The sequence below is a fragment of the Dioscorea cayenensis genome, chromosome 4 (assembly GCF_009730915.1).
Source record: "Dioscorea cayenensis subsp. rotundata cultivar TDr96_F1 chromosome 4, TDr96_F1_v2_PseudoChromosome.rev07_lg8_w22 25.fasta, whole genome shotgun sequence".
NCBI classification, from domain to species: domain Eukaryota; kingdom Viridiplantae; phylum Streptophyta; class Magnoliopsida; order Dioscoreales; family Dioscoreaceae; genus Dioscorea; species Dioscorea cayenensis.
The window spans coordinates 21,420,264-21,444,412 of record NC_052474.1 but is presented as its reverse complement, the minus strand read 5'-3'; the positions used below and the strand labels follow the sequence as shown (position 1 = coordinate 21,444,412).

Sequence of the window (24,149 nt, the reverse complement as noted above, 5' to 3'; positions counted from 1 at the left end):
AAATCATCATCATCTTCATCATCATCTTCGTCATCGTCTCCAGCGCCACACACGACTCCGTCTCCTCCGCCATGGCTGCTCCTCCAAGCTCCATCGATCCCAACAGCGGCTTCTGCAGCGCCAACAGCATCTACTACAACCTCCGCCCCCCTCTCTCTCCCTTCTCCCTCCCTTCCCCTCTCCATCTACTCCTACGTCCTCTCCGTCCTCCCCTCCCCTCCTCCTCTCTACCCCGCCATCATCCTCTCATCATCATCATCATCATCATCATCCCTCTCGTTTTCCCTACTCCTCTCCCAGATATCCTCCCTCGCCGCCTGTCTCCGCTCCAATCTTCGCATCTCCAAGGGCGACGTCGTCTACATCCTCGCCCCAACCTCTCTCGAGATCCCCATTCTCTACTTCGCTCTCCTGTCGATCGGCGCGGTCGTATCCCCTTCCAACCCTCTCAGCTCTCCCGACGAGATCGCCCACCAGCTCCGCCTCACCAACCCTTCCATCGCCTTCACGACCGCTTCCTTCGCTTCCAAGCTCCCTCACCACCTCTCCGTCGTCCTTCTTGATTCCCCTCTCTTCCGATCCTTTCTCGAGCGTAGACCCCCCTCCCTCCCTCCCATCGAGACGAACCAGCACGACCCTGCCGCTATTCTCTACTCCTCCGGCACCACCGGTCGGGTTAAGGGCGTCGTCATCACCCATCGCAACCTTATTGCTGTCATCGCCGGGTATCTCGCCTCCCGGGAAGCCAATCCCTTGGAGAACGGCCCCGGTGTGACCCTATTCACGATCCCGTTGTTCCATGTGTTCGGTTTCTTCATGATCATCAGATCCATTGCGCTCGGAGACACAAGTGTGCTAATGGAGAAGGTGGATCTCCCGACGATCTTACGCACCGTGCAGGCTCATAGGGTGAGATTCATCCCCGTCTCACCACCTCTGGTGCTGGCACTAGCCAAGTCCGATCTCATCCCCAAATTCAACCTCTCATCCCTAGAGAGCCTCGGCTGCGGCGGCGCCCCTCTCGGCCGCGAGCTCGCCGAGCTCTTCTCCGCTCGGTTCCCCTCCGTCAATATCAACCAGGTGAGTGAGATCCAAATTCGACACTGCTTCTGATTTCAATTTCAAAATCGAAATCATGCGTTTAGATTCGAATTTTAGGGTTATGGATTGACGGAGTCCTGTGGTTCGGCAGCGACACAATCAGATCCAGAGGAATGCCGGGTGTTCGGATCGACAGGGAAGCTCTCGGCAGGATTGGAGGCGATGATAGTGGATCCGTCCACAGGGGAGGCACTGCCACCGGGCCGCCAAGGGGAGCTCTGGTTGCGTGGCCCTACCATCATGAAAGGTAAATGTAACCGGTTGTTCTTATCTTAAAAAACATTATTTTTTTGTGTATGCTGTTTTCACTTTGCATAGTCATAGGCTATATAGTTCTTGGATTGAAGCATGCCAACAAATGCATATTGTGAGGTGTTGGTATTATTTTTTTATGCTTGACTATGTCATGTGGATAGATTATTTAATTTACCTGAATGGGAAAGAAATCATTATCTTTAGTCCTTGTCAAATGGTTCCTACTACCTGACAGAACTCTTTATGATTTTTTTTTTGTTTGTTTTTTAAATTTGAAATTTTGACTAATGAAACAAGTGCTGACAAAGAACCCTAATAATTGGTTTTTTTTTAAAGGAAATGGAGTGGGGTTTGTGGGATAACCAATATACTTCGAATGTGAATTTGAATTACTAATTGCTTGTTGGTTTATTGTTCAAAAGTTTGTTTAGTTATTGAATTGATGTTAGATAATTTTATCATTTTAGAGTTTATCTAATTATAAGATTTTTTTGAATAATAGGCGACGAGCGCCTTTTTATATAAATACTGAGCGATCTTAAGCAGATCTGGAGCTCGGATGTACTGATGTATCTGTATGAGAATAGTATAAGAATCCCGGGGTGAGCAGATATATGAGCAGATGACGGTGAGCAAGATCTTGTCGGGGAGGGATTTGAACCCATGACCTCCCTCTTATACTTTTGGTGTCATACGATTGGGCTATCCAATGGTTGACTATAAGATTTTTTTGTTATGAGGAAAATATTTTTAGTTTTAAATTATTTCATTATTTAAGGATTTCTGAATTGAAATTATACTGAATTTAGAGCCAATATCTTTTTTCCCCCTCTCTATAGGTAGATAACATTATGGAGTTTCATTGGCCAATTTTATCTTAAATACACTAATAAAGTTGCAAATTTTATAATCGAAGTGAATCAGATAGACAAAAAGATAGAAATAACCATTCAACTTTTATATTAGATTTAACTATGATTGACTGTTCACTGGGTATTTTATTATCTATGTGCATATTCAACAGGAATTTGTAAATGGAGGATAACAATGGTCTAGTATTAGCCTACATATTCTCTGCTCTACCCTTTGCTTATCCCCAAACAAAGAAGCTTTGTTCTTTTGAATTAAATATTTCCTCAACTTGAATGGATTTAACCATGTTTGCAACATCCATAATAAGATTGGCCCATGACTATTGGGTGCCATTGCACAGGTTTGAATTTAAACTGTTTCCTCAACTTGAATGGATTTAACCATGTTCTTGTGTTTTTTTTCATCTGGATCAACGTTATAAAGAACTAAAATTGTACCTATGCAGTTCTATTTGTTATAATTTAAATATGAATAATATACGTTGTGGATAGGGTGGAAAAGCAGAAATAGGAATAGGACAGGCTCACAAGGGATGGTTTTTTTTTTTTTTAAATTATTATTTTAAATTAAAAATTAGGGATTGAAATTTAAAGTGAAAAGTCAAATGGACTAAAAGAAGGTATGGAAAACATTGAGGGACTAGTAAATAATATTAGGAACATGTGAAAATGTCCCAATCGCTTGTGGGCTGCTACATTGAAAGCCATGCACGTGGACATCGGTGCGATTAAAACCTAAACTATTCAAGGCCATGTCCATGTCTTTGTGACTGTGTGTGTGTGTGGATGATCCCTCATTAACGTTGCCACTTCCCCATTCACTACTTTTTTTTTTAATTTCTCTTCCATTGCTTCACCTACATAATTGCAACATTTGAACCACTCAATTTTCTGTTAGAACCAAAAGTAAACCATCAAAATTTTCTACTCGTGCAGGATACATTGGTGATGATGAGGCAACCGCAGCTACGTTGGACTCAGAAGGTTGGCTGAAGACGGGTGATTTATGCTACTTTGACCAGAATGGGTTTCTTTTTATTGTTGACAGACTGAAGGAATTAATTAAGTACAAGGCATATCAGGTGCTGAAAATCACATTTTTTTTTTAAATTGCAGCTGTATCTTGCTCTTATTAGACTTGCTTATCTTGACAAATTGGTCGCCCACATCTTTCAGGTGCCCCCTGCTGAATTGGAGCAAATTCTTCAGTCCCATCCTGAAATCGCTGATGCTGCTGTGATCCCGTATGTTGCGGTTTCTATTTTATGACTGCATTGCATTTTTGTTCTTGAAAATAACCTTTGCCTTAAATAATTATGCATCATGAGGTTGAATATGACTCTTGTTTTTTTGGGTTGTTGATAAGAAACTAATGCACTTTTAAGTTTACTGCTCTACATTTAACTTCTACTTTTCTTCAGAAAACAACTGAAAGAATAATATATATATGTTCCTAATCCTAACATGCTTCTCAATAGTTCCTTGAAACTTTCCTGCACGTTAGAAGTGAGGAGAGATTCAATAGCTTACTTCTTGCCCCAATTAATCTTTAGGTAGGTAGCTTAGCTGGTCATATTTGCAATAAACTAGTACTGCAGGATATCCCTTCTTAAACCTAGATGTAATGCAGATTCCCTTATAAATCTTTTCATACAATAAGAACTTTTCTACTATATATAGTACTAGAGTCAATGAAGATTATTGGAACAAAACATGAATTGACTGCAATGATGGAGGATGGTAAAGTATATACCTGATAAAACTAACAAAACAACAAAGGTTAAAGAAAGCAAATTGGAAGTTCAATCTAGAAAGAACACTGATTTTCTGACATGAGCTAGGGCAATCCTTTTGTTATTGTTATAAAGCCAAAATTGAACTTGTATTGCCATAAGCAAACATTATGCAACCATTTCTGCTTCTGCTTTAAGCTCTCCCAATAAACTCATGCCAGATAATATTTTATCTTCTCTTACAATGTGTGTTTATTGATGTAATTTTTTATTTATTTATTTATATAACAGGTACCCTGATGAAGAAGCAGGACAAATTCCTATGGCCTTTGTAGTTAGACAACCTAGGAGCAGCATAACCGAAAATCAAATCATGGATTTTGTCGCAAAACAGGTACTTCTTACCTAAAATTAATTTTCTATGGAAACCTGATTCTGAATAAACGGTGAAAGAACATATTGAAATATATATATATATATATATATATATTAGGACAAGAAAAGCATTCACTATATATATAATGAAAGGAAATATTAGTATTTATACTTCACACTGACTTTCTCTATTAGTCCACATATAAGATTAGTATATCCCATATGACCATTTTCTTTTAGCATTTGAAGATTTTAATTAGTAAATCATATCAATTGTTCAAGCTTGTTGTTCCAAACAGAAACTTTAGACTTATCATCATCAGCATTCAGCAATCCCTTTAAAGTTATTGTCAATGTTTCAGGTCTCTCCATACAAGAAAATTCGGCGTGTTGCTTTCATCAGCTCCATACCAAAATCAGCAGCAGGAAAAATCTTAAGAAGAGAACTAGTAAATTATGCTCTCTCTCCTCCAACATCAAAATTATGAAACTGTTGTTTCATAACTTTAGAATGGTAGATAATGTCTATATATTTACTATTTGAATTTTTATATTATTGAAGTTTTAATGTTCATTTGATGCAAGTATTTATTTATTTTTAATATGATGTTTGCTATTATTATTATTTTATTTAAGATTGTACTGTTGTATCATAGAAAAGCAGCTCTCAAACCATTGGAACAAGTCTAATGCACTTTTTGTAGCGGTTGCAAAATAAATGCCAATGATCTTCGAGTCTCATTTGAGATACTGGGTCATCGATAGTAGCTTCACCGCAGTGGTGAGAGTTTGATCTCTACTGAGCAGCCATTTACAGGAGTGGTTAATAGTGATTGTAGATGAGCTGGCTTCAGTACCACGTGAGCGTGACCCCGTCCCCACTGTTCCACCGAGGCCATGCACGCCGTCCCTGGATTTTTTAGTGGGTTCGCTCCGCTCCTCTTCCCTAAAAAAATATAATTTTTCTTTTTCTTTCCAAAAATAAGTTTTTATGTAGTAGAATATCCATAATAAAAAAAAAAAATCAAATTAGGTATCTGAATACAATTCAAAATAGAATTTATCCAAAATTAAAATACTTTTTAATTATATTACCGTTTTAGTTTATTATAACAAATATAATATAAAATTGCTTTAAAAATAATGTACTATTTTATTAAAAGAAATAAATATTTGGGATATATTTGAAACTGTAAGTTTTATTGAAGTATATTTATATATAATTATATACTTGTGACAATATATAATTTACAAGATTATAAATAAAAATTATCTTAAGGACATAATTTATTTTCAATAAAAAAAACCAAATGTAAAAGACAAATCTTTTGTAAATGAAATTGAACGGCTGAGATTGATTCTATTTATAATCTACGATTCAGATCAAAACATTGTGTATCCCAATTTTTATTGTGCTACTATTTATAAATATAGTAAAACTATGCATCTGAATTTATTTTTTATTTAACAGTTAACGATCAACTTATTTAGAATTGATATATGAGGGTGTGTGTAAAAGACGCAGCCTCCCCTCCCCCTCCTCTCTCTATATAATATATATATATATATATATATATACGATCAACTTATTTAGAATTGATATATGAGGGTGTGTGTAAAAGACGCAGCCTCCCCCCTCTCTCTATATATAATATAATATATATATTACAAGGTTATAAATATTAATTATCTTAAGCATAAAATTCATTTTCAATAAAAACTAAAACATCAAATTAAAAAAATAAAATAAAATAAATTCTTTAATCCAATATTTCCTCCCTAACTGCAAAAGAACAGCAATTTGTTGTACAGATATATATACATAACACTTTTAAATTTGTCTTCTTTCAATTATCGTTTTTTAGTTGTATAAATATGAATTGTACATATAAATATGAAAGGTTACCATTTAAAAGGCTTAAAACATACTTTAAACAAAAATGTTAATAGGGTTTGAGAATGTATAAAAGGACAGACTTCACATGGGAATATATATATGCACACACTGACACACATACACACATATAAATATAAATATAATAATGTAAATGGAAAATCCAGTAGAACCACAGTTAAAATAAAATAAATGAAAAAACAATAAAAACAATATCTATATCGAAAATAGTATTATAAGAATGGGAAAATATCCAAGTTTTTTAAAATTTAATATAAAAATATTAAAAAAAAAAGATAGAGACAAAATATAAATTGTGAAAATATTAATGATATAAATAAATAAATGAGATGAAAACAACCGGGGCACTAGTCGTCTATTAATCATTATGTAATGCATGATTATTTAAAGTTAAAAGACATTATTTTGAAAAACTAATTGGTCTATTGTTTTAAAAAAAATATAAAAAAAAATAATAAACTATATAAAATAGCATTACAAGATGGAGAAAATCTCAAAATTTTAATGAAATTTAATATAAATATTACTAGAAAAGACAAGAAAAAAATGAAACTTATAAAATAATTGTGGATGATAAAGATTTTTGCATATTAGTGTACGGGTCGTTTGAAATAATAAATGGTACCGGTAATCGAATCTATGGTAACCTACTTGTATTAATTGTTCTTATATTATTTAGTTGATAATAACAAGTGATGTTGCTAAAATCTAAGTGGGAAAGATGAAGAAAATTAAGTTAAGAATCAGGATGAGAAATGGTGGTAAAAGAGATGGGATGGTACCTTGAATCCCTCTTTAAGTCATTTGTGCAAATGATTTCCTATATTGGCTATTGTCTATTGATGGAGTGTTCTTGAATTGTGAAGATTTCTAGAGTAGTTAATCTGTTGGTTTAGAAAATCAACCCTAATTCCATGGGACAATGATGATTATCCCATGATTGCATGCCTAGTGAATCCTCTATTAGGTTTAACTCTAATCCAGACTATCCAAGCGTTCACTCAATCCTTATTACGCCAATGTAATATGCAATATAATTTGATCCTTCAGTACTAGCAATTACAAGCATGAAGCAATAAGAGATTAGTAGGAAAACACAAAGCAAATATAATACAAAAAAAAAAAGTTAAATACAAATAGTTATGAAATTCATGATCCGAAGCACTAATAAAGGTTTAGATTCTTATAGTATAAAAAGTTCTACTACAATCCAATACAAGAAAAAGGATTTAAAGCATTATGGAAACTTCCTCAAACTACTCTACAAATGGATGATAATGGAGACTACCAAATTAGAGATGATAATGTCGTTGATCTTGCAACCCAAGAGCCGAAGGAGGGGTATCAGCTCGTCCTTGATTAACTGTCTTCAACCTCCGATTGAAACCCTAACCATTAATCAAGCTTTTGCCAAAAGTCCCCTCACAAAACATAGCTTTTGGGTTTTTAAACTAATTAGGTAACGGGCTAGTGCACGATCGTGCTTTGGATGTGTTTGAGCATGCTAATTGTTAGTGGCACCCATATCTCAAATTTTGCGCAAAAATTTGATATCCAAACATAAGACCGAGGAGCATGTCCATGCTTACAAAAGCACAATTTTACTATAGGGCACCAGAACTATATAGAGAGGTGTGATCTTTAGATTTTTTTCAATTTAGTGTTTAGCACATGCTAAACATGGCGTGCTCTTTTATATAATTATTCTTTTGTAATTATTTCGTTTGGAATTACATCGGTTTTTTTTTACCTACATATTTAAGCACAAAATACCCAACGTAGGACTAAGTTTATAAAAAAAAAAAAAAGGTAAAGTGCATGCATTTATTAATATGTAAGCATTTCATGCACTCATCAGTAAAAACATTAACTGTGGGCCCCACCATTTTTAAAAAAAATTAATATTAATTTAATTTATTTATAGTAATTTTATATCAGTTATTTTTTTCAAAACCCTACACACCCTTCGCCTTTTCTATCTTAGTCTTGTAATTTAAGAAAATTTAGATCTAGCATTTCTCTTTTGATTACGTGTGGTGGTGGGACAAAAAGAGGGAAGGATCTCACCTACACGGGTTTGGTTGATTCACTGTTATTATTGAGGTAAACATCTTCTTCCTCGGATCTTTGAAAAAAAAATTGTGGAATTGTTAATATTGGGTTAAGGTTTTGATTTATCTTGTTTCTCCTCTTATGATTTCTTGTGACATGATACTAGTTAGGGTTAGGGCTTGGTTTGGCGCGAATGTTGATTTGATTTAATTTGAGGATAAGATTCAGAAATTTTCTATTAGCATAGCAGAGATCCCTCTTTAATTTTGGGAGACCTAAAGACGATCTTAATCTTAACTAGTTTGTTGCAAAATTTCAGAGTTTCTACAATTGCATCCTGTAAGATATAAGCTTCAAACGCAGATGACATGGTTAGGATTTGTGTGCAGCCTTGATCCGTTTTTTTATTTATTTCATGATTATAAATTCTTATTTGATTTAGATTTATATAAGAAAGTTGTAAAAGATGATTTTATCTTTGTTTTTGCCAAATTTAAGAATTTTTACCCATGTAATTTGTGAGATATGATCAGATTTTTGTATATGTGCTTAATGTCATTTATGCAGGAAGTATGAAAATTTATCAGAGAATTTGAGGATCTTAGAAGTTGAATCATGAATCTTGTTTAATATGAAAGTTGTATATTGTGATGTTACCTAAATACCTTAAAAATTTTCAAATTTTATACGACTGTAGTGTATGAGATATGATTTTATTAGTAAACTATCTCAGATGGGATGTCTGTGCAAAACATCAAGATTGATGGGTATTTTTGATGGTCATAAAGATTGAATTGGATAAGGTGAAAAATAGAAAAGTTATTTATTATTAAGTTATCTGATTTCCTATAAAATATCTCTAATTTTGGAGTTATAGATTGAGATATATACATTTTTGAAATGGGTATGTCAGAATTATAGTCTACAGTAATTGTTGGGCATTCAAATAAATGTTATGCATTGTGTAATGCTCTAAACCATGTGGATTTTGGATATGTCATAGCCTTGGCTGTCTAATATCCTTAGAATTTATAATTTTGTGATTTGGGAAAGGATAGACAAACTCATATCTGATTTAGTACTTATGGGTCCTCATAGAATTTTAATATGACTATTTAGAGTGGTTAAATGTTATTATACCCTTGGAAATAACCAATATTTGGGAAAGCAAAGTGATAGCTTGATCTTTTACATTTGTAGCATTCTTTCAATTTTCTTGCTTGTGTTAAATAAATTTTGATATCTTTAAAAATTATTCTCAAATTTAGGGTATTATGAAGAAACTTGTTTGATTTGGGATTTGATTGTTTTTGGGCGTTAATGAGGTAAGTACCCGCATATAAACGATACTATATGTATAAACTCAAAGTTTTTGGTTTTTTCCTTACCTCCGAAAGTGCCAAAAAGAAAAGAAAAAGATAAAATATATTGTCATTGTTATATATTATTATTGTTGCTTGAAAGATTTGATATTTAATATTATTTTATTTATAATTTTTATTTTTATTTATTAAATTATGAATTATTGAAATTCACTGTGAGATGTTTTGTTTTCTTAAATAAATCAAAATATTTTTAGTGAAATTGGGGTCATTTAAATCTTGGTATTTCGACTTTATCGAATGTTTGGATAAGAATTATTTTGACACAGTACTTGTAGTTCCTAAATTAACTTTGCAATAACCCTATCACTGGGGGTTAAACACTGATCCTGCCAGACATGTATTATGATATAGAAACTATAGTTTTGCACCGCTCTGTCGGTGAAGAATAACGGCATCTAATAATTCTGGCTCAGGTCACCGAGGGTAAATATATGAATTATGTTATTTTCTTTTGGCAACAATTGTTTGGAGAGACCTAAATACTCCGTTTATGGCATTTGTGTTTATTTGAAATAAATTTGATTTCTGATTTTTTATTTTGATAAATTAGGATTTTTCTTTGTAAATGATTCCTATATTTTTAATAGGCGCTTACTGGGGTGTCAAACTCATTTATGTTGTTGATATCTCTTTTCAGATCAGGAGTAGAGTTGAGTGACGGATAGCTTAGAGGGGATTATTGGGCAATCGCCGAATAATTAGCATGTAATAAGTTATGTTTATTGTGGGTCTACGTTTTATTTGATTATGTTTGTATTATTTTTTAAAACACTTTGTCTGTTTTTTTGTTCTGTTTTAGATAAGATTTTTGAGACCTTGTATGTCTACTTGGTTTTGACTTTGTAGGTATACAACAGTTTGTCGGCATCCTTGATCCATTGAGCCCGGTTATGGGAATGACATTAGCGATGGAAAAAAAAAAAAACATAAAAAATGTTGACAAGATATTGATCAAAAATTGTTCAAAATCATAGAATGAACCAATGGTTTAAGCTTCACTAACATAGACAATTTCAAACAATGCTTTCTTAACCGCCAAGTACTAAAACTACAGAGAAGCAAAACTATAGATGACTGACAAGGTGCATGCAGGTGAACTCCGTTGTCAGTCAGCTCAACGGCACATGCACTCCGGCACCGGGAACGCAATCACATCGCGCCCGGTCTTCTGAGTCCTCAGCTCAGGCTCACCCATCAACCCTTTATGCATCCTTCTCACCATTTCTCCAAACCCAGCCTCCTCCATCTCCATCGCCGCGAATCCCCTCTTGTTTGGCCTCACCGACTTCCGATGTCCCACATATGCTCTGTGTCCCTGCACCAATACAACCACCACCATCACTGAATTGTTAACTCAAGCAAACTCAACTCAACCTTAACAATATGTTAACTAAAAATAACTAACTTAACTAACCTGCATGGCAAGCCCCATAGTGCCCCCATGTGAAGGGACAAACACATCACTATTTAGAGCCACAATGTAGTCCAATGCAGCCAGAACTGATGACCTGTTCTCATAAATCTCCAGCTCCCCATCAACTGCCAATGTATACTTACTCATCAACTTTGGGAACTCATCTTTCAATGCCTTCAATGCAAGTTCACCACCCAATGGCTTCCCTCCAGCCCAATACACCCTTGCATCCCTCTGTGCTCCCAGTGCTCTCAAAACCCTGAAATAAATTAAATTAAAACACACACTAATTAATTATTCTCATTTAAAGATCGAATAAGAAGAAATGAAGTAATAACTAGTAATTTAAGTCATATATAGTAAAAACATTGTGAGTGTTTTGGTGTTGAGAGGGCAAAGGCCGGCGAGTTTCCGGTGATGATGAGTCATGTTAAGTTTCCCGGTGAGGAGATCAGGGCGGGCGGTGCGGTGTTGAGCAACGAGATCATCGTAGGGTTGGCCGAGGCCTGGTGAGCAGCCGGTGCGGATCCAGACGTCTTCTTCTAACCGGAGATGAAGAGCTATGTATGGTCCTCCATTCCCAGCTCTCTCTGCTAGCTTTTTACCTAGCTCAAGGATTTGCCTGCTGAACTTCAGCGCATGGAATGCCACCTAAATATTATATCATTTTATTAAACACAAATATTAGTAACATTATTAGTTATCACTGCATATGTATATATATATATATATATATATCAATCAGAAAATAAATAGATAAATAATTATTATAAAAACACCTTGCAGCGAAGCTTCTGAAGATCCAGTGGGAGATCTTTGGAGAGCTTGGATTCCAAACCTTCAAGTACTAGAACCCCATCCTCATCTAGCTGCAAAAGAAACAACAATTTAGTTTATATATATATATATATATATACATACATACAAAAAAACACTTTGAAATTTGTCTTCTTTCAATTATCATTTTTTTTAAAGTTGAATAAATATGATAATAATATAAATAAATATGAAAATTTACCATTTAAAAGGTATAAAACATGCTTTCAAAGAAAAAATAGATAAAAAAAATAAAAGTCAATTGGATTTGAGGATGTATAAAAGGACAAATTAACTTTACAGGGGAATATATATACACGCACACACATAGAGTGATAATTAAAGATTGATAAATATAAAGAATAAATATAAAATAAAATAATGTAAATGGCTACTTGTTTGAGAAACCGGGAGCGAATCCAAAGAGGGGAGAGATTGGAAGGGATGGAGGAATGAACGGTGGATGATGGTCTTGGAATCTTGTGAGTTGGTGGGACTCTTGAAACAATTCGGATGTCTGAATGTAATGTTCTTATGAAGTGATCCACGTCAAAGATGTCTGAGAACTCACTGCATGCATCCATGCATGCATAACAAACGTATAAATCAAATAATATAAAATAAAAAGTAAATATTAATGCAAAATAATAGGAATTAATAATTTTCATGAGCTTTAATTGTACTTGCAGTAAATAAAACTGAGATAAATGCTTGTATGTAATAAGGAATATAAAAGAAGAAGATTTTTCGTTTTATTATCTTTTCGAAGAATCATAAAACCAAACAGAAGACCAACAGTATTTGAGTCTGATGTGCACTATTAATTATCCTCTTGTTTTATTTTCAAGAACTCTCTTTCTCAACTAAAAATGGATTAATCAAACCTCATATTTTCAAAATAAATAAATAAACCATAAACGTAACCATATATATTGAAAGAAGAAGAAGAAGAAAAAAAGATGCTTATGATGATTTAAATGCAGAATTAAGAAGAAGAACAACAACATGCTTATATATGCTGGAGAAAATGAACAAGAAGAACAAGAACATGCTTAATTAGATGATAAAAATGAAGAAGAAGATCAACAAGAACATAATTAAGCTGATAAAAAAGAGCAAGAAGAACAAGAACATGTGCTTAAGATGATAAAAATGAACAAGAACATGCATGCTTCATTATGATAATGCAAATGAAGAAGAATGAAGAAATGGATGAATGAATGTGTACCTGTTATCCTGCCAAATGACATTAAACTTAAGAAGAGGGAGAACAAGAGCAGCACCAAGGATTCTAGCAAAGACAACAGCATCCACAATCTGGTTCCTTTGCTGGTTCAATCCACCAGAGACCTTGACAAGCAAGAACCTCCTCCTCTCCTTCGCAATCTTCGCCGAAGCTCTCCGGTAACCAATACTGAATTGTAAGCAAGGTTTGTAGCCAAGACCATCAGGTTGGCGCCAGAACTCCATCTCCTGCTGGCTCACATTCACATTGCCGGAGATCAAGGCATAAGGTGGACGAGGAACCATGGAAATGGTGTTTTGCAGTGCACTAGTACTAGTGTTGGAGATGAAGATGGAGGGATGAGATAAAAGGAAAGAAAGGAGGAAAAGGACGAAGAGGAGGAGAGTGATCAGGTTGGTGGTGGTGATGGTGTTGATCACTGGTTTATTTCTTGAAGGTTTGAAGGAGGAGGAGTTGGGTGGAGAAGAAGGTTTGCTGATGGAGAAGAGGTAGTAGTGGAATGGGGTAGTGTACTTTGGGGAGGTGCCCTTTGGGAGGTTCTTGAGCCTACCCATGGAGACACACAGAGAGAGAGAGAGAGAGAGAGAGCAAAGAGTGAGGGAGTGGTCGGTGGGAATACATATACATATACATATAGACACAGTAGAGTAAAGGAGGACACAGTAGAGTAAAGGAGATGACAGTTTGGCAGTTAAATTTCAGTGTTAAGAAAGCCAGGAGGATGTGTTAGCTGTTAAAAATAATAATAATAATAATAATAATAATAATAATAGTAATAGTAATTGAGATAAAAAAAAATGCAAAATTAAAAGAATTTATTGAAATATTGGATTAGAGAAAAAAAATTTACTAATAAATTTCTACTTAATTAATATTAATAAACTTAAATATTTTAAAATTAAAAACGCGTTTTTTTAATAATAATAATAATAATAATAATAATAAATGTTTAGTAATATTAATATTTCTTAGAAAATAAAATTAAACATATTTATTTAAATATGGGAAGTGCAAATGGTGGAAAGAGGCCATTACTTACATATGCTTGTTCAAACTTCACTGGATTCTAATTCTGTGAGCTCGACCACGGATCAATATAACTGGAAATACAAACCAAGCACAACAAAAAATCAAACCAAAAGCTCATTTATAGCTCAACTTTAGATCAAGTGACATTAGCAATTGGAATCAGAGATCCAACAGCCTGTGCTTACCAATTACCAGCCAGTAATATCATATATTTATAATATATACATACAGGCAATTGAAACAACCTCACCAAAACCCATCTCTGATAAGCAATGTTCATAAACAAATTAAGACCAAGAAACCAATTAATAAAAACAAAGATAACTAAAAAAAAACAGCTAAATTTAATGTTGATAACAAAGATTGACTAAATTTGTTCCCATGTATGCACAAGCCTACTTATCCCTTAAAGTGAACCCTCTTAAGTTTTAACTGACAAGGCTGACAAAAGAGCTCCAGTGAGAAGAGAGGCAGAAGCATAAGATTGGAATGAAAAAGTGGGAACGTTTGCTTACAATGTTTGTAATTGTGCTCATTTTATAGCCTTCTCAATTTCCTCTCTGACTTCTTTAGGGGGCTTTTCGGCATGAAGGTTTGTCACTATGCCTTTCTTGGAGTAGTAATCTATAACCTGACATAAACCAAGCTTGAGTCACACAACAAGATGGCAGCCTTACTGAGGCCAATTCCATCGATTAACATATAAGCCAAGTTCAGCATTTTGTTAAGAATTAAACTGAACAAGGTGTCAATAATTTGTAATTGCTGACATCTAGATGTATATACAATGATCATTTGCCATTACTGTATTCGAACAGGAAGCAGCCCTGATTTCATCTTTGTTATTAATTAATACAATGGAAAAAAGAAACAAGTAGCAAGCCTAGCATGGCTAGCAGTATAATGGATTGAGAAATGAATTACAAATAGAATGAAATAAACAGCATACCGGTTCGGTTTGTTTGTGAAAAGCTTCAAGCCTTGACTTGAGAACTGCAGCTGTATCATCTTTCCTTTGAATCAAGGGTTCTCCAGTAACCTTTAGAGAAAGGGAAAAAAAAATTTCATGAAATAAAGTCAGACAGTAGACATCACAACCTAAAAACAGTGTAACAACTAATATTTGATGAATTATCACAAGAGGATTAAGAAATGCCTCACATCCAAATATGCTAAAGCGCAAAAGAATGAAAATTGTTTTTAATGAGGGATGTATAGGGTCTGCAACTACTATCATGTCAATAACAGATGAACAATGTGGTGATAGCAGCAAGCAAATGTATCAAAGTGACATCATGTACATCAGCAGTAGTAACTGACTATAAATGGTGAAATCTTTAAGATATTTTACATGTTTACTTTCCCAATGTATGTACCATAAAAAATACAGAATGGAACTCAGTCACCACTTGATGACTGATGAGACTGGTTTTATAAACAAAGCTGTCTAACCTCTTTGGATGCCAAGTGAGTATATAGAAATGGGACGCCCATTATTGCAATAACATAAACAATAGTCTCATCACAAGGCATAATGTCAACTCAAAAAAAAAAACAAAAACAAAAACAAAAAAAAAGAAGATGGCAATAACAAGAAAAGAATTTGCACAACTTGTGTATCAATCCGGATGCAAAAAATAAAGACCAAATCTCACCCTCTGTACTCTAAATTTTTAGCTATTCAATCTTCTTGCAAAAAGAGAGAACTGATACTTCCTAGCAAGTTATTTCTATTCAGACGTCTGGCCTGTCCTAGCATCCAGAAGGGTTCAGGGCTATGTATTACTCAAATTTCATATGTACAACAGATAATTTTAGTTTTCTAGAGTCGTGTGTCTTGTTTCATTCTTTCTCAAGTCAAGATTGTGAAATGAAAGGAAAAGAAAATTGTTCCAAAACATCCATTTGCTAACCTATTTCATTTCTAAACCTTTAGACTGAATACTTTATCAGACTATATTCAGTCAGAGACTCAGAGCAAGTGATAAAAGACTATATTCAGACTATGTTCAGACAATAACTACACTTGAAATATTTTCACCCATAGTCTAGAGTACACATTTAAACAAATATTAAAGCACATAAAGCATCCAATTATGCTACAGTCAAACACCCAGGAATTTGCACAAGGAACAAAGGTCGCACCAAATGTTGACCAAACATTTTAACAACATTGTACAAACCTTTCGTTCAGAGTTTTTTGATAAAATACCAAAGTTTTTATTGCTTGTGGTAACACAGAGATCTCCAATACCAAATGGCCTTCAAATAAAGAACAATATCCATATTTAAAAAATTTAAACAGCAGAACAAGTGTTCCATAAAGGAAAATTTAAAGTATCTAAGCTACATTTTTCCATGTGATATTAAGGGACAAGGCAAAACATAAATTAAAGAAAAGAAAAATCAATTGATTAGGGAAATAGGTAAATACAAGAAAAAGTTTAATGAGAAATTTTGTCAGCTTAGAAAATGAAACAGATCTTGTTCTCGTAATATGTTTCTATGAAAATTATCAATAGCTTCAATGACAATGAAGCCCAAGGATCATAACACCAATATAAGGTCCAAACTAGATAGCTAGATTTGGACAAGATAACTCAAGGGGATCCAGAAACAGATGCTATAAATTCAAAGCAAATCTAAAAGTTTCATGGTGACAAAATAGGTTACAACAATATGCAGAGTGTTATCAGCTAATTGGATATGCCACTTGGTCTATACTAAAAAATAAAAAAATCATTCGGTCTCCTCTATCTGATGCAAAACGAATATGTTATCTAGGTCCAATTCAACACAAAGCTTAAGTTAATTGGATGAGAGACCAGGTTTATATACTCACATCCATATTTACTAACTTACTCATGGAAGTGGACGCATCTTTGAAATATAAATCAGGCTAAAGGAATAATTTTGAGTGATCTGTTTATCTTACATCATCAATTCCAGGAACTTTAGGTGGTGCAAATTTTGAATGGTAAGTCCTTCCACTAGATGGATGGATCAAACGCCCAGTAATCCTCTCTTCCAATAGGGCATCATCAATTGCAAAGTTAAGCACCTTATCAATTTTGGTACCTCGCTTTTCCAGCATCTGATCAAGCTGTTCCCAAGAAAAGAGATGTGTATTAGAACCTAGAACCTTATTGACAAGAAATATACAATGTTTTGTGCATTATAGTCCGAAGATGGTTTTAGATCTGAGTGAATGAAAAGAAATTAAAACCTTTTCTGCTTGGGTGACGGTTCGTGGAAAACCATCAAGAATAAAACCTTTTTGACATGATGGCCTTTTCATGGCCTCATCAATTATTCCAATAACCAATTCATCAGATACAAGCTTTCCCTGGAAGGAAATAAGCGACAATAAATTAACAAGCAATTAAAAGGAACTCTTGTCAAAGTGAAGGTCATAATAATAATAAATATTTAAAAATTTTAAAAAAATAAGTACAAGAAAGGGATATATGCATCTTATATTAAACATTTCATACAAGTCACCTTATCCATGGCCTCCTTGGCTTTTAACCCAAGAGGTGTCTTAGCAGCAACAGCAGCTCTTAGCATATCACCAGTAGCCAAATTGCATAAACAGTACTCATCTTTAAGGAAAGGTGACTGAGTGCCCTTCCCAGACCCAGGTGGACCTACAACCAAATATTACACAAAAAAGACATGTAAAAATCTTAGTCACAATATTAGGACTTCAAAATTTAGGAAAGACAGGATTTTGACATAAATGATCCCGTGCAATCAATGCATGGACATGAAAGAATAAAAGGAGCTTACAACCGAAAGCTATTCATTATATAATTATGCTTCAGAATTTACTTATCAGCTAATAACAATTCATTATCCTTTAACACAAACAATAATAAAGTTTAGAATCTAAGATTAATCTAACCTTTTTTCCTGTCCGAAAATTCCCTCGGAGCCACAAGAAGTAAGGTGTCATCCTATGGCAAGCATCTACTTTTAAATCAAAACACGATCATTTCCTCCCAAGAGAAATACCTCAGTCACAAACAATCGATAGTTCAGGACGCTTGGCAAAATTCAGGAACAACAGAGGAGACACACCAAAAAAAGTATAAAAAAAATCACCATATTTACAAATTAACAATCTCATGAATCTACAAACAAATACAACATAATTTCAACACTGTGTAAAAAAGTCAACCACATCGATTGAGAGGAAAAAAAGAAAAGAAAAGTGGAGATTCAAAACCCTAAACCCAAGCGAGCCAACCTGAAATCCAAGCATAAGGAAGCCAAAGCTCAAGCAGTAGCACCATTTGGAAAATTAAACGATAAAAATGAGGAATTCTCAAAGAAATACCTATGAAGATGAGACGCCTATCTGGCTTGGAAGCGCATTTCATGCGGCGCAGGAGCTCCGTCATCAGATCCACCGACGGGACGTCAGCAAGATCCACAACGCCACTACCGCTCGCCATCAGCTTCCTCTCTCCTCTTGCTCGAATTCCAAAATTGGAGAACAACAAGCACGATTTATCGGTGAAAGCGCAGCGAATCCAGAGTGGAGTGAAGAAGAGAAAAGAAAGCGAGGGAAAGCCAAACACTTTCGAGAGAAAGCGCGAGAGAGAGAGAGAGAGAAAGAAATTGCCTCGAGATCAGCAAGTTCGATCAGATGATTCTTTCATGCCTGGAGATCAGCATCATTAGCCAGCTTGCTCCCATTATATACCATCCTTCAAAGAAAATCAACTTAATTTTGTTTTTTAAATTTATTTTTTTTTCCCAAAAATGATGAGGGATATGCGGATATAAAAGTGCACTAATTACAGTGATTTAATAAATAACAAATTTTTAAAAATTTATATGTATGATAAACTAACACAAAGAACAATAAAAACTTGTTACATGCATTCAAAATGATATATCAAACATTATAACCCTATAATAATAAATCTGATGAAAAATACAACTCGTGTGAGTAACCCTCATTAGGGCCCAATAAACGATAAATAAAACATAACTATAGACCCAATAAACAGTCTACTACAACATACAAACAGTGTTTTAATCCGTGTCAACCCATACATTGCGTAAATGCCTTACCAGTTACACCATAAGCAATTGTGTAGGCAATTTAAACAATTTTTCTCATTTCTCAAAAATATCCATCTTTACAATTAAAATTTAATTCTGAATTTTCTTCCTGATGCCCTTTTTCTTGTTCATAGAAAAATGTTCTTGTTTATTAGATTTTTTGTTATGAGGAAAATATTTTTAGTTTTAAGTTATTTAATTATTTAAGGATTTCTGAGGTGAAAACATACTGAATTTAGAGCCAATATCTTCCTTTCCCTCTCTTTAGGTAGATAACATCATGGAGTTTCATTGGCCAATTTTATCTTAAATACACTGATAATTAAAGTTGCAAATTTTATAGCCGAAGTGAATCAGATAGACAAATAGATAGAAATAACCATTCAACTTTCTAGATTTTAACTATGAATGACAGTTAACTGGGTATTTTATTATCTATCTGCATATTCAACAAGAATTTGTAAATGGAGGACAAAAATGGTCTAGTATTAGCCTACATATTCTCTACTCTACCCATTGCTTATCCCCAAGCAAAGAAGCTTTTGTCCTTTTGAATTAAATATTTCCTCAACTTGAATGGATTTAACCATGTTTGCAACATCCATAATAAAAGTGGCCCATGACTATTGGGTGTCATTGCACAGGTTTGAATTTGAACTGTGGCCTCATTGAAGGCACCAAGGTTGGGATTGTTGTTGTTGCTCGTGTTTTTCATCTAGATCCACGTTATAAAGAAGTAGAATTGTACCTATGCAGTTTTATTTGTTATAATTTAAATATGAATAATATACATTGTGGATAAGGTGGAAAAGCAGAAATAGGAATAGGACAAGGGTCACAAGGGATGTTTTTATTTTTTTTTATTATTATTTTAAATTAAAAATTAGGGATTGAAATATAAAGGGGCTTTTTAATAAAGTAACCCTATTTTTTTTTATTTAAGCAAAGGGCCCTATGCCAAATATTTATAGAACCAAAAATAGAGCCATTAGAGGCATTACAAGAGTTGTTCGGCAAAACATCATTTTGAAAGGAAATGAAGGGAAATTGCAACCAAAATGAGCATTACCATAACAAGGATGAGAGGTAGAAGAACAGGACAAGAGCAGCCTTATTATGAAGATACAGCAAATACAAGCCATTGTGAGCTCTACCAATCACCAGTGGCCTCTTCAGAAAAGGGCCCTGCAATATACAATGATCAGTTGTAAACATGATCTTGCAATGCATTTGTTTGGTCAATTTTGTAATGGATAACAAATTGTAATGAAAGGAATGTACATGGAGAACATTTTTAGGGTTAAATTATCAGCAACTCTCACATCTCCAAATTGTGCAATTGAAATTGCTTTTCCATTTTGTAAAGTTATAAGTAAAGGTTTAACGAAATCAACTAGGGTGAGAAACATTTTAGAATCATGGCATATGTGATTACTTGCCCCAGAATCAATTATCCAAAGTGTTGGTGAATCACAAGGTTGCTTGCAACTATTACTATATGCACATGAGTTAACAACATGATGAACGAGTTCAGAAACTTTACCAGCAAAGTTGGCAGCTCCAGCTGAATCAGTGTTTAGGTTAGGAGCATTCGAAGAGGGATTTTTACTCAAAAGATCCATCCACCTTGTGTTTTAGTCTATAGTCAATTCAAGAACATGAACACCAGAGATGTTATAATTTTTGTGACCTTGTTGGAGACCAAGACTCGTATCATTTGTCTATGCTTGACAAGAAAAACTCTTTTGTCTTGAATCTCTATTAGGAAATTCATGTAGCTTGTAACATCTCTCTTTCGTATGCCCAACCTTCTTGTAGTAATCACCAAAAACGGAAGGCCGCCCTTGTCCAAAGTTCTTACTCCTCTACGAAACTCTGCCAGCATTGTATACGTTGCCAACTTTCATTGATACAGCTTCAAGATTAAATTGGTTGCAGAAGACACTTCCCTTTGTTTCTCCTCTTGCACTAGTATGGCATATGCTTGACTGACAGTGGGAAAAGGTTTTAGCATAGAATGTTGCCTCGTACTACCGTATACCTTACATTTAGGCCCATAAGGAGCTGTATCAATTTTTGAACTTCTTCAAAACTCTTACATGCTTGCATTGCTCCACAAGTGCATGGTGGAAAGACCCATAAAGCCTGGATCTCATCCCCAAGTTTCTTAATCTTTGTATAATATACAGCAATGGAGCTTGAACCTTGAGATATCTGGTTCAATTCTTTTTGTATCTGAAATAGTTGAGCACCATTTGATTGACCAAATTGCTCATCCAATTCACCCCAAATTTCTTTCGATGTGGTTGAATACAACACACTCTCAGTTTTTTTCTTTGTCAAGGCATTGAGTATCCAAGAGATTACCATGTTATTTGCATTGCTCCCAATGTTGATGATATGATGAATTCTCTTCAGTTCTCTTGCATTCTCCATTGATAAACCCTAATTTATTCTTTGCCGAAAGGGCTATCGTCATCGTACGCTTCCAAAGAGCCAAAGCCTGAACCATCAAAGACCTTGGATACGAGAATCATCCTAGGATTGTCAGAGGGATAAAGATATAAGGGATTTGTGGGAGAACTTTAAGAAGATACATGAGAATCATCCACGGTTTTGGAGAAGAAGAGAACAAGAAGAAGAGAAAAAAATGCCTGAAATCAGTGTTGAAGAGCTTCCAAATTGATTACTTAAATCTCGATACCATGTTAATCTTCAAGCCTTCAAGGATTGATCACAAACAAAGATCTGGAAATTGGAACAATCGTAAACAAGGAGCTGGAAATTGGGAAAGCTGCTACAGTTGATATATTTTCATTTCTGTGTTGTGTTTACAAGATATACAAGTCTATATATATATATTACACATTATGTGATACTGTTGAGCCTTAACATAAGTTATACAATAACTTTCAAAAGGCCCAAATATAATAACAATAGTACTTTGGTCCAACACTCATGTATCCAAACACTACAATACTACGGATCAAGAGGTTTGTATCTTAATTAATTTTTTTTTTCCTTATTCACTTTTAAAACAACCCCTTTAAATCTATAATTGTTGCATATGTATCTTACCATGATTATAAATAAAGTTCATATATATATATATACATATATATTTATACACACATGCAAATATGTACTTTTTACACAAATGGAGATAACTTAAAGGCAAGGTTATATGTGAAAATATTTGATTGATTTCTTGTTATACAAAGCTAGAGGTAATGGCCTAATTTTATTTATGTTCACTATGGTCGTTGTATACATAAATTGGGTATTTGGAAATTAGTTATTTATGGATTGAATGCTAGTTAGGCCAATATCCATGTTCGTACTGCGGGATTCCTTAGTTCATGTTCAAAGCTAAGTGCAAGGTACTTCAAAAAGTATGCTTAATATTTCTTGCATTATTGTTGGTTTTTATTTCAGAAAATGATTTACGATGCTTGTTAATGTCCTGAATATGGACATTGGCACATTACTATATGCGTTTACATGAGGAATTCTTGAGCTTAATTGCAAAGGTTGACAACCTTATTTATATGTTGAGTTTAAAGTGATTTTTGTGAAAATATTACAATTATGGCATTGCTTTATTTGGAAATGTTGCTTATTTTCCAAATTTTGATTATTGTCCATGGTCAAAGATTAGGTGATTTGACTTGTGAAAACTATGGATGGGGATTTCTTTCCCTATATTTATATATGTTGTTTTATCCCATTGGAAGCAAGGTTTGACACTCTCAAGCATGTAATACTTATGACTTTTATTATGTGGAATGATGCTCATTACTAGTATGTGGATATTGTCATGTTTATGGGTGATGGGGTTGTAACCTGCCTTCATAATGTGGATATATATATATATATTGGTACAATGAAGGAGGCAAACTCCTAAAACATTAAATTATAACATTGTGTGAGTGGGAGATACAGACTATGTCTTGTTCCAACCATGGCTCGACCTCTAAAGGTGGATCAAACAATCTCTGATAGCCTCCTGGGTCAGTCGCTAAAGCCGCCAAACAATCCGACACAAAGTTCGATTCCCGATATACATGCTTCAATTCCACCTTCCATTCTCGACTCAGTGGGTCTCTGATCCCTCGAATCATTCCATCATGAACACCCAACTCTTCATTATTTCCTAGCAACATTGTAATAATGCTCTGATTATCCACTTCAGCAAGGAATAAGCCCCATAGCTCTCCCATTATAGTACAAAAACCGATATTCATCATAAACCCACCTCTCCAACAACCATAGTGATCTCGGACACCTCCGCTAGCTGAGCCATCCTTGTTACCTTGTTGAAAGCCCCATCAGAATTAACCTTCAGCCACCCAATCGGCGGCCGAATCCATCATATCATTGACATTAACCTTCAGCTGCATGTGAATATTTGTTTAAACACTAATGATGATGGAAAAATAAATAAATAAAAACTTCAAAAAAGATTGATATTAAGGCACATGTCAACAAAATATTAATTAGAATGATAGAAGAAGTATGTACTAAATTGGAAGAAACGAGAACAAGTGAAAGAAAGCTTCTTTGAGCACTAGTAGAGTCTCTTAATCGTCAAGAAAATTTACCTTATCAAGAGACCCTACCCATACCTAAAGAAGTTTTCTTAGGTGTTTATGTTTTCTAAATGAGGAAAGTAGAAAAAAGATTGTGTTTATATAGTTTTTTTTTCAAAGGAATTTATATTTGTTATAAGATTAATCTAAATATGTAAGTTTAGATTGTGTTTGTTGATTTGAATTATAAAAAAATTAACTATTTTAAATTTTAGTTAGAAACTAATATTTGGATTATATAAAGATAGTATCCTAACAATTTTAATGTTTATGATTTTTACATTTTGATATCTT

General features: G+C 34.2%; 4 protein-coding genes across 6 annotated transcripts; 1 reads left to right on the top strand and 3 right to left on the bottom strand.

The window, feature by feature from the left end:
- On the top strand, positions 1–4,961 carry LOC120258778 (4-coumarate--CoA ligase-like 9; the record flags this gene model as incomplete). Its single annotated transcript, XM_039266213.1, has 6 exons — positions 1–1,080; positions 1,159–1,348; positions 3,165–3,310; positions 3,405–3,472; positions 4,253–4,355; positions 4,699–4,961. Coding segments are annotated over 6 exons (1,713 nt in total), but the record flags the coding sequence as incomplete, so codon positions are not given.
- A 5,644-nt stretch (positions 4,962–10,605) lies between these two features.
- Positions 10,606–14,757, bottom strand: LOC120259164 (O-fucosyltransferase 37-like). Of its 2 annotated transcripts, XM_039266711.1 has the most exons (8): positions 14,709–14,757; positions 14,204–14,264; positions 13,147–13,710; positions 12,314–12,488; positions 11,882–11,971; positions 11,470–11,753; positions 11,103–11,361; positions 10,606–11,003 (listed from the first exon to the last, which is right to left on the bottom strand). In XM_039266711.1, coding segments are annotated over exons 2-8 (1,575 nt in total). In that variant the 5' UTR covers positions 14,206–14,264; positions 14,709–14,757; the 3' UTR covers positions 10,606–10,802. The 2 variants fall into 2 exon arrangements, with proteins under 2 accessions (XP_039122645.1, XP_039122644.1); XM_039266710.1 differs by lacking the exons at positions 14,204–14,264; positions 14,709–14,757 and having other exon boundaries at positions 13,147–13,935.
- LOC120259165 (adenylate kinase 4-like) lies at positions 13,692–18,809 on the bottom strand. 2 transcript variants are annotated; one of them, XR_005536080.1, is made up of 8 exons: positions 18,533–18,809; positions 17,695–17,840; positions 17,420–17,539; positions 17,129–17,296; positions 15,143–15,232; positions 14,709–14,824; positions 14,204–14,264; positions 13,692–13,710 (listed from the first exon to the last, which is right to left on the bottom strand). XR_005536080.1 is itself a non-coding variant. In XM_039266712.1 (7 exons), exons 1-6 carry the CDS (start codon positions 18,648–18,650, stop codon positions 14,726–14,728), a joined length of 741 nt encoding a protein of 246 aa, XP_039122646.1. In that variant the 5' UTR covers positions 18,651–18,809; the 3' UTR covers positions 14,126–14,264; positions 14,709–14,725. The 2 variants fall into 2 exon arrangements, 1 of the variants encoding a protein (XP_039122646.1); XM_039266712.1 differs by lacking the exon at positions 13,692–13,710 and having other exon boundaries at positions 14,126–14,264.
- A 4,365-nt stretch (positions 18,810–23,174) lies between these two features.
- LOC120258777 lies at positions 23,175–23,486 on the bottom strand. Its single transcript, XM_039266212.1, has one exon. The coding sequence runs from the start codon at positions 23,484–23,486 to the stop codon at positions 23,175–23,177; it is 312 nt and encodes a 103-aa protein (XP_039122146.1).
- Between the last annotated feature and the right edge of the window lie 663 nt (positions 23,487–24,149).

Coding starts and splice junctions, on each gene's coding strand:
- LOC120259164 (XM_039266710.1), bottom strand. CDS start 13,718: ATGGGTAGGCTCAAGAACCTCCCAAAGGGCACCTCCCCAAAGTACACT. Junction 11,972..12,313: donor GCTCCCGGTTTCTCAAACAA/GTAGCCATTTAC, acceptor TTTCTTTTGCAG/CTAGATGAGGATGGGGTTCT. Junction 11,754..11,881: donor TTCAGAAGCTTCGCTGCAAG/GTGTTTTTATAA, acceptor TATAATATTTAG/GTGGCATTCCATGCGCTGAA.
- LOC120259165 (XM_039266712.1), bottom strand. CDS start 18,650: ATGGCGAGCGGTAGTGGCGTTGTGGATCTTGCTGACGTCCCGTCGGTG. Junction 17,841..18,532: donor TAGGCGTCTCATCTTCATAG/GTATTTCTTTGA, acceptor ATTTGGTTGTAG/GTCCACCTGGGTCTGGGAAG. Junction 17,297..17,419: donor CCGTCACCCAAGCAGAAAAG/GTTTTAATTTCT, acceptor TCTTGGGAACAG/CTTGATCAGATGCTGGAAAA.
- LOC120258777 (XM_039266212.1), bottom strand. CDS start 23,486: ATGGGAGAGCTATGGGGCTTATTCCTTGCTGAAGTGGATAATCAGAGC.